The sequence below is a fragment of the Erythrolamprus reginae genome, chromosome 3 (genome assembly GCF_031021105.1).
Source record: "Erythrolamprus reginae isolate rEryReg1 chromosome 3, rEryReg1.hap1, whole genome shotgun sequence".
Classification (NCBI taxonomy): domain Eukaryota; kingdom Metazoa; phylum Chordata; class Lepidosauria; order Squamata; family Dipsadidae; genus Erythrolamprus; species Erythrolamprus reginae.
The window spans coordinates 196,190,640-196,204,170 of record NC_091952.1 but is presented as its reverse complement, the minus strand read 5'-3'; the positions used below and the strand labels follow the sequence as shown (position 1 = coordinate 196,204,170).

General features: G+C 35.7%; 1 protein-coding gene across 1 annotated transcript in view; it reads right to left on the bottom strand.

The window, feature by feature from the left end:
- Positions 1 to 13,531, bottom strand: part of AFG3L2 (AFG3 like matrix AAA peptidase subunit 2) — a 32,717-nt gene that overhangs the window by 5,768 nt on the left and 13,418 nt on the right. Inside the window, exons 5-15 of the mRNA XM_070747506.1 lie at positions 12,852 to 13,004; positions 10,862 to 10,936; positions 9,901 to 10,025; positions 7,942 to 8,215; positions 6,945 to 7,082; positions 5,198 to 5,351; positions 4,711 to 4,818; positions 4,314 to 4,439; positions 3,720 to 3,830; positions 2,457 to 2,572; positions 1,217 to 1,417 (exon numbers count right to left, since the gene is read on the bottom strand). Coding sequence (XP_070603607.1) covers positions 1,217 to 1,417; positions 2,457 to 2,572; positions 3,720 to 3,830; positions 4,314 to 4,439; positions 4,711 to 4,818; positions 5,198 to 5,351; positions 6,945 to 7,082; positions 7,942 to 8,215; positions 9,901 to 10,025; positions 10,862 to 10,936; positions 12,852 to 13,004 — 1,581 coding nt within the window. The remainder of the gene's footprint in view (positions 1 to 1,216; positions 1,418 to 2,456; positions 2,573 to 3,719; positions 3,831 to 4,313; positions 4,440 to 4,710; positions 4,819 to 5,197; positions 5,352 to 6,944; positions 7,083 to 7,941; positions 8,216 to 9,900; positions 10,026 to 10,861; positions 10,937 to 12,851; positions 13,005 to 13,531) is intronic.

Below are 13,531 nucleotides of genomic sequence, written 5' to 3'. Positions count from 1 at the left end.
TTTTCTTGCGATTTCATAATATTAGTACTAATGAACATTCTCTGGCACTATATATCAGAAGATTCAAGATCAGTTTAAATACTGCTTTGCAAAAAGTATGTGAATTAATGAATTTACTATCATTACGTAATACGACAGACACCAATTTAAATAGCTTGAGAAATTACTAGATAAATTCATAGATTATTGTATTTTTCGAAGTACAGTATAAGACGCACCCTTCTCCTTCCTGAAAAGACTGAAAAATTGGGTGCGTCTTATACTCTGAATGCAGCTTTTTGGGGGAAGCTTTTCTTCCAGACTTAACTATATGCTAACGATGTTCTCAGCTCTTACTGACTTGCAAGGGTTTTTTTATTGTTACTCTCTGTGAAGAATGTTTTTCAGGCCTAAGTCTTTGCAGGCTTTTTTTCATTTTTTTCATTGAACAGTGTTCGCCTGAGAACAAGGACAGAAACACCAGCCTGAAGATGACGAGTGAGACCTCGTTGAAACGTCGCCAGAAATTTCCAAATCCTACACGGGAAGAAACCCGAATATACCAAGACCGCCCCTCTCCGCAGACTCGGGGCGGCTAACAACAGTAATAAAACAGCATATAACAATAATCCAATACTAAAAACAGTTAAAATCCCATTATTATAAAAACCAATCATACATACAGACATACCATGCATAAAATTGTAAAGGCCTAGGGGGAAAGCGTATCTCAATTCCCCCATGCCTGGCGGCAGAGGTGGGTTTTAAGCAGCTTACGAAAGGCAAGGAGGGTGGGGGCAATTCTGGGGGGAGTTGGTTCCAGAGGGCCGGGGCCGCCACAGAGAAGGCTCTTCCCCTAGGCCCCGCCAAGCGACATTGTTTGGTTGACGGGACCCGAAGAAGACCCACTCTGTGGGACCCAACTGGTCGCTGGGATTTGTGCAGCAGAAGGCGGTCCCTGAGGTAATCTGGTCCGGTGCCATGAAGGACTTTATAGGTCATGCCCAACACTAGTACTTTGGACAAGAGTAGATGATTAAATTTATATGACCAAATCAGATTTTAAATTTTTACATGAAGAACAGAATTTTTCAGCATGCATTTAGCAGATTTCAGATGAATCTCTGAGAGAAACTGTGGTATTGTCAGAAAATATCAAGAATAAATAATATTAGCAATATTCTTACCAAGCAACAATGCTACAAAAGTGGTGAAAACATCAAGTAAAAATACAGACCTGAGCATATGCACTCTGAGTAACTTTCTTTAGGTCATCTTGAGCACCTGTTGTAATTCTTCCAAAGAAGACTTGTTCTGACACACGTCCTCCCAAAGTCATACACATTCTGTCCAGAAGCTGTTCTTTAGTGTACAGATACTGTTCTTTTGGCAAATACTGAGCATAACCCAGTCCTTTCCCACGAGGAATAATAGATACCTTGTGTCAGAAGGGAAATAAAAGCATTTTATAATAAACAAACCAACAAATAAACAAGCAAGCATTAGCAGATAACAAACCCATATTTCATGATGACTACATCTGAAAAGACACTTTTACTAAATATGTTTGCAGGTTTGAAAGGAAACTACAGCCATCTATCTCCTCAACCTCCATCCCAGACACACCAGCAACATCCAAACTTCCTAAAACTGACCCCATCCTATTGGGTTCACAATCCCTGATGAGCACAGAAAAGGAAGTGCAAGATCTATTTCACAGAGAGAAGCCTGGAAAAACACCAGTCTGTGCTGACCAATTGGTCTCCATCTTCAACCAAATCTTCAACAAATCACTAGAGATATGCCATGTTTCTTCTTGCTTCAAATGGTCCACTATCATCCCAGTGCTGAAGAAGCCCTCCATCGTGGAACTTCATGACTACATACCAGTTGCTCTAACATCTGTAGTTACGAAAACTTTTGAAAGGCTAGTGATGTCCCACTTGAAAACCATCATGGATCCACTGTTAGACCCCCTGCAATTTATTTATTTATTTATATGCCGCCCAACTCCTGAAGGATTCTGGGCAGCTAACAGACAGGACTCTGGGTGGCTAATTTGCATGCTGAGCAAATAGATCAACAGATGATGCTGTTAATATGGTTCTGCACTACATCCTACAACATCTTGAATCTCCAAAGATCTACGCAAGGGTCCTATTTGTAGACTTTAGTTCAGCATTTAATGCCATCATACCATATATTTTTCTAACTAAATTAAATCAGCTAGCAGTACCTGAACACACTTGTAAATGGATTACAAGCTTCCTAACTGACAGGAAGCAAGTGAAGCTACGCAAAGTCATATCAGATAACTGAACATTAGCACAGCCTCCACCCTATAAGGCTGTGTACTCTCTTGAAAGCCTGCACTGCAAAGGGGGATGCCAAGGAGATATATAAAAGGCTCACCTATAATTTATCTCAACTGAGAAGCAATACTTTGAAAGAATTTCTTGTGCCAGAAGTCAAAATACCTTCAGAAGTGGATCAGCATGTTCCAGAAACCATCCAGCAACTGCATGGCCAGCTTCATGATATGCAACTGTTTTTTTTTCTTCTGGTTGCAACACTTGTGTTTTCTTTTCCAGGCCTTTAATTGGTTAAATAAATAAGTATTCAATCAGTGTATCAATGTCTATGGAGCATATTTCTCAGCTGCTGTGCCAATGAGTCGCTAACAAGAAAACATGAAACTAGTAGATAATTTTTCTGTTCTCCCTCTGCATGAGTGAGAAATTATCACAAGAGAGGAAAAAGGAAGTTGGCTCCTACATACTACTATTTTCAAGTAAGAAACAAAATACTCTTCTTGCTTCACATCAGGGGTACAAAAAATTCAGACTACCAGCCAAAGCAGAGTTCTGTTGCCATCAAAGCTCACTGAGTGAGTTGGGTTAAATAAATAAGACTCCGCTTTTTTTGCAGTTTAAGGATTTACAGATGAATGGACAACATGGGTGGCCTTAAAACCTATGAATACTGTCTTATCTGTTTAGAACCTCTGCCCTCTGCCCTTGGGTTCTAACTTGCATTTGGGGGCAGGGTTCCCTCTAATTTTTTTTGGGGGTGGGCGGAAAAGTATAGTGTCTGAGCAGCAGTCACTTCGGGACTGGGCGGCACAGAAATAATAAACAAACAAACAAACAAACAAATAAAAAACCCACCCTGTTTTGCCTCAGAGAATTTCAAAATAAAATACTGTACTGTGTGTCTATAACAGTGAACTCATAATAGGGCAACTCTCAATATCAAAATGCCACTTAAATAGTTGAGCTAGTTTCAAACTAGATTTTTATTTTCTTTCTCTCTTCCTTACTCCCATTCTTTTTCTTTCTCTTTTCCTTCCTCTCTTTTTTCTATCTGTTTCTCTCTCTTCCTCTCTCTCTCCTTCCCTCTCACTCTTTCCCTCTCGGCTTCTGGGCAGGTTTGGAAAACTCTGAGTTGATGATGATTTTTAAGTGAGCGATTGCTCACTGCTCAGCTTAGAGGGAACTATGTTTGGGGGGTAAAATTCCATTTGACTATGAAAATTTTAACTGTCATGATTTTTGTCATTCCTTCTTTTAATTCTCTTCTCCATTCCTGTAAATTATTCTATGGAATATGCTCATGGCATCCGTGTGTTGCATAAAGCTTAGCACTGTCCATATATTATTGAAAGTATTTGCCAAACATGCAATATCAGAACATGAATAAAAGAACCAACTGATAGCAGCACAGATAATGTGTGAGCTCACCTCCTATAACTCTTTCAATAGCTTGCTCAAAATGCTTTTGATTGATGGCATCTGCAAGATGTCTTGCAGCAATTAAGGCAGCTTCATTGCATACATTAGCTATATCCGCACCTAAAGGAAAGAAAGGATAAGAAGCACACAACTCCAGGCTATTTCCATTTTTAAAAATCATTTATCACAAGGAGGACACCTTATATCTCAATGGCTAACATTTCACCAAACTAAATGCTATTCCTGGAAAAATCAAACCCCAAATAAATTTTGAGTCAATTATTAATGATTATCTGTTCGGAATCAGGACAAATAGCTAATATGCTCATAAATAATCCATTCACTACACCTAAATAATTGGGACCTAAGTTAAAAGAAAAATTATTTGCCAAGTTCCAGAATATGATGTTTGGTATGCTTAAGGCTAATCTTATTTTGTTATTCCCTTTTTTCCTTTGAGGTTCACTATGCCATCTTCAAAATAATCTTGGCATGTGACATCAAGAAGACTAAAAGCAAAGTCTTCTTACTGTAAGTATAAATTCAGTACATTTGTTATGCAATGTATTTACAATGTATTCGTTATTACATAGGATTACCTACCTGAAAATCCAGGAGTTAGTGATGCAAGTTTCCGTGCTAAATTATCTTTATTCATGGTAGTGTCCAACTTAAGAGGTCTAAGGTGAACTTTGAAAATAGATGCTCTTCCCTTTATATCTGGTGGCCCTTGGAAAGTTTAAAAAAATACTTTTAAAATACACTTTTTACAAATATTTCAAACATGTGTATACTTTTTATAAAAGTCAGTAGTAATTTCTAATTTCTCCATTTCTCTCGCCTCTCACGTACAAGAAGTATCCAGTTTGAGAACCTTGTAGATAATAAGCAATTTCACACATTAAGTTTGATAAGATACTCCAGGAAAAATAAAAATTCCACCTCATTTCCTCTCTGTAATATTAATATCTTTACAAGGCCAAACTGGGGAACAGCTTACCAATGAAGATCTGTCTATCAAAACGACCTGGCCTCAGAAGTGCAGGATCCAGGATATCTGGTCTGTTGGTGCCTGCCAAGACGACAACGTTTGTTGTGGTGTTAAAACCTGTGAATAGAAATTAATACTGTGTGTTATTGATTATTGAAAATATATTGTTTTCCAAATAGACTAATAATTATGATTTGACTCCTGATTATTCAGAAATCCCTAAAGAGGCAAAAATGCATTTAAGCTATATTATACTGAAATTGTGAGAACTGTGCTTTAACAGATATTGATGAAAAATGCTATTGCAGCGAATTTTTCAAATAATTTTCCTTATTCCATTGTTCTTTACTGCATTTGTTTTACAACTCTCAAGGTAAATTACATGAAAACAATAGAATTTATTTCCATTTTATCTCTTTAAGGCTGTAGTTTTAGTTTAATACCTAAGCACCGGTAATATGATTTACCAGAATTACTACAAAATGTAAACAGTTACCATCCATTTCCACTAGGAGTTGATTGAGTGTATTTTCTTGTTCACTTTGCCCTCCAAAGTTACTCCTTCCTCTCTTTCTTCCCACTGCATCTATTTCATCAATGAAGAGAATGCAAGGTGCATTTTTACGAGCCAGAACAAATAAATCACGAACCTTTGTAAGAGAACAGAAAGTATTTTCAATGATTTAATTTTACCCTTTGTTTTTTTATTCAACAGAAAGTTACAGCAAAGTCATGAAATCAGGAAGATAGTATTATAGCAAATAAACTAGATATAAAATACATTTTGTGCAAATTTAAGATGTATTTTATGTTTAGTTTAAACATAAAATTAAATATAAACGTATTTTGTTGTTTGAGAGCCAAATATATAGAAGAGCTGGATCTAAAATGAATAAAGGTTGATCCAAATTCCATCTGCTAGGGGCAGATCATTCAATTATATATGCTATAAATTACCCGATAATATAAGTGGCTACATTACAGTGCTTATAAACAATGAAACTTCAGCAAACACACTAAATACTCTGTTTCCACCTTAGAAATAACAAAACAACTCATGCTTTGTTGCTAGACTATAACAATGCACTATAATGTAACTTTAATCAGAACTGATGTGTTGGGGAGAAAAATTAGAGGGGCGAAATCAAAGATGCTGTTGTTTTTATCTGGTACTGCCATTTCAAGACTATGGGTAGAAGAGGCTGGAAAGATGCACAGTTAAAGATGGGATATATAGTGCTAGGAGCTGCTGAAGGAAGACGGGATCAGAGTGGTCCCAGAATCATTCTACATTTTGTTTCAGCCAAATCACAGAACTGTGGGTTTTGAAATAAAGAGAGAACACTGCCAGATTGTTATGGCCCATGTGGGTGAGCAGCAGAGTCCTCTGCCAAGCAGCTGTTTTGCTCTCAAAGAAGCTGGCTGAAACTATGCTAAAATCCAAAATTTTCAATCACTTCTCAGAAATTAGCTAGGCGGCGGCAGCAGCAGTTTGAAACTTTTTCCTGCTGATCATGCAGGCACCTGATGAAGATGTCTCTCTTCACTCAGCCTCACTGTGCACGCATCAGTTGAACTGTTCTTGTTCCTAGTCTTATTTCTGATCCCTATCTTTATATCTGATTTTATATTATCTTTATTATTTTGTATATGTATTTTATGCATTGAGATGGTTTTCTATAAGGCATCAATATAATTTTGCCCAAGTGTTCTGCTTTAGATATCTCAATCAGCCAAATGCTGTTCTTCCAGGCATCAGTCCCTCTGCATCTAGCGCAGTGTTTCCCAACCTTGGACACTTGAAGATATTTGGACTTCAACTCCCAGAATTCCCCAGCCAGCAAATACTGGCTGGGGAATTCTGGGAGTTGAAGTCCAGATATCTCCAAGTGGCCAAGGTTGAGAAACACTGACCTAGCCCATGCATCTCTAGCCTTCTTGTTTAGAGTATATAGTGTATCAACAAGCTTGTTATAATTACCGATTAAAAGACCTAATATGACCTAATTAAAAGAAACAGATAGAAACTCAGATCCAAAATAAGATTTCTTAGAAACTGAGTGGGATATCATCGGATGGGCTTAATTAAAAACTTTTTTTGACACCTATAATTTGCAAAAGAACTGTCATCTCAATAATAAATAAAGTACAGTGTATTATTAGGGTTTTGGGCTTTCAGTGTTAACTATGTATATCCTTTTAATCAATGGCACTGCAGTAAAAGAGCAAAGTCATAGACTTACTCTAGCAGGACCCACACCAACAAACATCTCTAAGAATTCAGACCCATTGACTGTAATAAAAGGAACGTTGGCTTCCCCTGCTGTTGCTTTTGCTAGAAGGGTTTTTCCAGTGCCTGGGGGTCCAGTCAGAATAGCACCCTAAGAAAAGGGAAGGAATAAATATTAAGATTGATTAAACACACACACAGAGAGAGAGGGAGAGGGAGTGTCATCATTCATTTATGTCATAGTACTAGCAAAATTCAGCAAAGGGTTTCAATCAGAGGAAATGTGAAATATTTAAGAAGCTCAATCCAAATTATTAGATCTTATGTCAATACTTCTTATTGATGAGATGAAGCTAACATATATTAGCTTGCGTCTTTAGATTATAACTCTCAACAAGCACAGAATAATATGAACATATTTATTTTTAAAAAAACTTGCAACCACCATTTGTTGAGGTTAATTTATATAAAAATGTTTTTTTTAATCTAAAAGGAAGTAATTAAGAGCCGAGGTGGTGCAGCAGGTAGAGTGCAGTACTGCAGGCCACTAAAGTTGACTGCAGATCTGTAGGTCAGCGGTTCAAATCTCATCACTGGCTCAAGGTTGACTCAGCCTTCCATCCTTCCGAGGTGGGTAAAATGAGGACCCAGATTGTGGGGGCAAAATGCTGGCTCTGTTTAAAAAAAGTGCTATTGCTAACATGTTGTAAGCCGCCCTGAGTCTAAGGAGAAGGGTGGCATAAAAATTGAATGAATGAATGAATGAATGAATGAATAAATAAATAAATAAATAAATAATAGTATTGCATTAATTCAGCAACATCAACAGTGAGTTCTTTACAATCTATAAATTAATAAACACATTCTTCTTATTTGTGCAAATAATTAAAACAAACTAACATAAATAGAATGTAGGAAGATAATAAACCGTGCAAGTTTGAAATTACTATTCCATACCAAAGCAATTTCTAGATATTTCTAGCTCAATACATATCCTTGAGAATTAGTACCTTTGGGATCTTTGCTCCAAGATCTTGATACTGCTTTGGGTTTTTCAGAAAGTTAACAAACTCCATTATCTCTAATTTAGCCTCTTCACAGCCAGCTACATCTTTGAACTTCACATCTATTTCATCTTTTAGGACTTTAGCAGTTGTTTCACCAACACTGAAGAGTCCTCCCATTCCCCGACCTCCTCGGCCTAATCCAGCTGCTCCTCTTCTTATTGAATATAGCAAAAAGCCAATTATAAGGACTGTTGGCAGCATATTCAGCAGAAACGAACTAAAAAAAAAGGATAAAAATTGAAAGTTGGTACAAAGCATGATTTAGTCAAAATATTCAAGCAACTTGTCAAACCCAATGCATGGAAAGTACATTGCAAGGTGTATATTTATTAGATTATGAATCTTCTAAACTTAATAGAAAGGCTAATATTTACATCAGCAGGATATCCATTCTCTTCTTTAAAATGTTTAGAAACACACCATCTCTGTCCTAAAGAGAATACTGGATTTATTTTTCAGACATTTAGCATCCTTTTAACTTATTGCAAACAGGTCCAAGTGTCAGAACTGCCACCTCGTATTCTGCTATTTCTTAGTCTGCCATGAACTCCAGGAGACTGGATGGGAAAGGGGAGCACCCAGGGTAAAGAAGAGTTCACTGCATCAGCTAGAGATGTGACTGATGTGAGGTCAGATCGCTAAGAACAGACTGCAGCTGCATCCCAACATTTTGAAAACATCTTTTTGGAATTTGATTGGACATTTGTGGGTCTGCATGGGGATGATCCTAAGGCACAGGATGTTAGAGTTGGGGATTTTGATAGATAAATTTCTATTCTGGCTTATGTCAGACCTGCCTCAACTTGAAGTAAAAATGATCCTTGACTACCTTCACTGAGAAAGATAGTTTACTAAAGGTCAAATGAAATGCAATAGAGAAAAGCAAGAACTGAAATGTGAGCACCAAAATAAGAGCCGGGGTGGCGCAGCAAGTAGAGTGCTGTACTGCAAGCCACTGAAGCTGACTGTAGATCTGAAGGTCAGCGGTTCAGATCTCATCACCGGCTCAAGGTTGACTCAGCCTTCCATCCTTCCGAGGTGGGTAAAATGAGGACCTGGATTGTGGGGGCAATAGGCTGGCTTTGTCAAAAAGGGCTATTGCTAACATGTTGTAAGCCGCCCTGAGTCTAAGGAGAAGGGCAGCATAAAAATAGAATAAATAAATAAATAAATAAATAAAATACCCAACTCTAACATCCTGTCCCCATGCTGCCCCCCAAATATCCGATCAAATTCAAAAAAGATGTTTTCCGAATGATTGTTCCAAGTGTGGGTTGGAATGCAGTTACAGTCAGTTTTCAGTCCCCTGACCTTAAAGTCGCATATCTAACTGGTACACTGAACTCTTTGTTATCCCTGGGTACTACCACCTCTCATCCAATCTCCCCAAAGTTCATGGTAGACTGGCACCAAGTGATAGCAAAGCATGAGGAGGCGGTTCTGACAGTAAGGCTAATTCTACTGATGTAAGTGCAAACATAATTAAAGAGAACTTTGGATCCGAAACATTACTTAAAATTATTATTATTATAATTATTTAAAATGGTGAAAAATGGAATTCAGGTTAAAAACAAGGAAGCAATGATTTACTCATGCATGTTACACATTGAAATAGCAAAAAAAAAAGTCATTTCCCAAAATACTGAAAAAACGTAGCAGCAACTGCTCAAGAACCCATATTTGAAGGTCATAATTGTTTTTAGTTTCGAGAAACCAACAAAGGCTTTAATGACATAATTATTCAAAATCTTTAAAAAGTAGCTTCTCTTGCAAAATTGAATCTATTCTTCAAAAAATTCAGCCTTAGTCCCAATAACCCTTTAGGAGAATTGTTTAATACTGCTAGTGATTTTTAAAAGTAAATTATAATGCAAAAATTAAAATGTCATTTAAAATGCTTACCCATCACTTTCTGCAGAATATACTACTGGCAATTTGTTTTCTCCTTCTATGCCCATCTCCTGTTGGGCAGTTTCCAGGTTCCGCTCAAATGTATCCACACTCCCAATATTAAACCAAAGAAATTGCTGTAAACAGACCAAAATAGCAGCGATTTAGTTTTACTACTTAAAGTACTTTTAAACAAATAAGAAGAATTAATTTCAGAGAAAAGGATTCCATTATGCATTAAGTGAATCAGAAAATAATATTTACTGACTGAACTGCTATTTAGCTTTTCATTCATCTCATCTTTCCACATATAGTACTTTGTTCTATTTTTCAGCACAAAAGTAATATGTTTAGTGTATATGTAAGAGAATTCTGGATTCAAATCCACACATCGATTTTAGAGGATTTTAAAGGTTAATATACAATTGAGACTAACTGTATATTTTCTTTGGGGTTGAGGAACAAATAGTTGGGGGGGAAATCACAGAAACAATTTGTTTTTTGCATAACTGAAGTGAGACTACTGAAAAGATTTCGCATTAACCCCAATGGAGAAATTATCTATCTATCTATCTATCTATCTATCTATCTATCTATCTATCTATCTATCTATCTATCTATCTATCTATCTATCTACCTACCTAACTAACTAACTAATAAAAAGGAGAGGAAAAATGACCTTTCCCTCTGATTTATTTAATGATTTATGGTTTTGATGATTCGAAAGAACATATTATGACTGAGATGATAAATAAACATTAAAAGCATAAATTTCTTAAAGTGCAGCCAAAAAAAATATAAAATACATTTCTACTCCACGAGCCATAATTTTTGTCAATTATATATGAAGACATAGACCTCTGCCATAATACTACATAATGGACGAGTCAGACATTATTTAACTTATAGAAATGCATATAAGTATAAATGTTGCAGCCCTTGACGTTTGCAGGTTACTATAAATTCAATTTACCCCATCAACAGGAGATTTCCCTGGAATAAAGATGACTCTGACAAAGCGTTTGTTCACTACTTCTAGTTTGTCCACCTATTTAAAAAAAAAAGAAACATATTATTACCAGTATTCCTTATTCATGTAATACTGTATTTCTATTTGTATAAAGGCAGCAAATTATTAGTATTAGATTTATGAACTTATCCAAATTGTTCTCCTTGCTAATTAAATTACAGGTTTTAAATCTGAATCTGTGCTACAATTATGTTTAAAAGAAAAAAGGAAAAAAAACTATGTTCAATTTAAAGTAACAAAGAAGATGAGTGAACTTGATAAATTCTTCCTGTGAACAAACTGCTATTGCTTGCTGTGATTCACAAAAATGTTGTCACTGGTCCAAAATATGTTGGGCAATGGGAGGAAAAACTACAGAAAGTAAATGAGAATCCATTAGTCCCTGATTTGTGGTCCTTTATATACCTTTATTTCTATTATTATTATTATTATTATTATTATTATTATTATTATTATTATTAATTAGATTTGTATGCCGCCACTCTCCGAAGACTCGAAGACCTTGAATTGCACTGGTGGGCCCATTCTTTAAACAAGTAGATAGAACAGTACCTGAAGCCATGGATGGTTTAACATTACTTAAACTTATTTAACACAACCATTTAGTAAAATGTGCATTAATTAATTAACATTTTTACATTAATTCAATAATAACAATAATGTAGAGTAGCCTGGATTGAAAGAGTGGCCCCAGATCAGCCAATAGGTTTTCATGGCTGAATCAAACTAGATCCCTCCAGTTCTAGTTTTAAGACTTTAACTGCTATTCTACTTCAGTTTATGGATCAATGAAACTGTTCCTTGTGTCAACTTTAGAATACAGTGTTCTCTCGATTTTCGCGGGTTCAAACTTCGCGAATAGCCTATACCACGGTTTTTCAAAAAAATATTAATTAAAAATTATTTGCGGGGTTTTTTCTATACCACGGTTTTTCTCACCCGATGATGTCATACATCATCACCAAACTAATAATTTTTGCAAATAAATAACACAAAAAATAATTATTGTTAATAAATAATTATGTTTATAAATATCAGGATCACTAAGTGTCTTATTCAATGGTGAGTACCAGTAATAATGGTGAGCAAATGGTTGTTAAGGGAATGGGAAATGGCAATTTAGGGGTTTAAAGTGTTAAGGGAAGGCTTGTAATACTGTCCATAGCCAAAAATGGTGTTTTTTCTTCCGCATCTCTACTTTGCGGAAATTCGACTTTCGCGGGCAGTCTCGGAACGCATCCCCCGCGAAAATCGAGGGAACACTGTACTGTCTTCTGAAACACACGTGTCTTAAAATACTATTTACAATGTTAAGTATCTGAACACTAGCATTCATTTATTAATATACAAGTAAACAATGAGAATACTCATAGTATTTAGAAGTTAAAGTACTTTCTAGAAACTAAAGCTCCTCATTAAGAAACTCACATATAAATATTAGTGTATTAGGGTCTTGTAACATGAGGAACCATCATACAAAGATTCTGGTTTCCACTGAATGCATGAAACTTATACCAGCCAATCCATCACTTCATCAAGAACAGACAACCTACAAAGTTACAGATTTTGTGAACTTTTAACAGATTCATGATAAATAGTAAGGAATGTCTAAATATTTTATAGTTAGTTATGTCAGGTGAGTTACAGTTGTTCTCTTTTCTGACTGGCATCTGTTTTTCTAGGATTTTAGATAAGAGTCATTTTGTGTCCGGGGAACCTAAGGGACTGAGTCTTCTACATGGAAAACACTAGCTCTGGTTACTGCTCTTGATATTATATAGCTATTTTATTTACTTATAAAAAGTTAACCCAAACCAGGCTAAATATTCTACAATTTTTGAGGCTAATCTCTGTTGAGGTGAGCTTAAACACATTGATTATAAATTATATAGCGATGCTGTCTTGCATAAGATTGCTTCTTATGGCTACTTACGACTCCTTTGGAAAGATAATTGTTGACAAAGTCTTTCCATGTGATTTCTCTTCCAGAATTCCTGAACATAATATAATAGATTACCAGAGACCAGAAAAGAGAAGTTGAGATGAAATAATATCGGAACTCTCTATCATCCCAGGGAAAATCACCCTAAAAAGAAAGAAAAGGCATTACTATCCCCAGAGCACAATTCTGTATAAAAAGATAACGTTCTTATTATATACTAACAAAAACAAGCATGTAACTTTTTAAATATCCTACCAATTACACTGTACAATATCTTTCACAGCTTTATATTGTTCTTTAAATATTTGAGTTCTGCACATTACCTGAAAATGCATTAAATAATAGGCACTACAAATTATAAATACAAGCAAACATTATAGTTGAGATAAATACAAACACTGAGTTTAAGTCAGAGACTTATAAATTTAAAACAGAGTGGCATAATTTGTATTGCCTTCTATACTAATAAAGAATTTGATTTAATAACATTTTCTTAAATTAACAGCATTCAAAATGGAATATCATATGTTAATGTATTAATTTACTAAGGCTTTTATGTTGCTCCATTCCATAAGGACTTTGAGGAGCTTATATTCCCTTCTCTTTAGATATTAGATAGCAGCCACATTGCCTGTTGGGCTAAAGTTAAGAAATAATACAGGTATCAATGG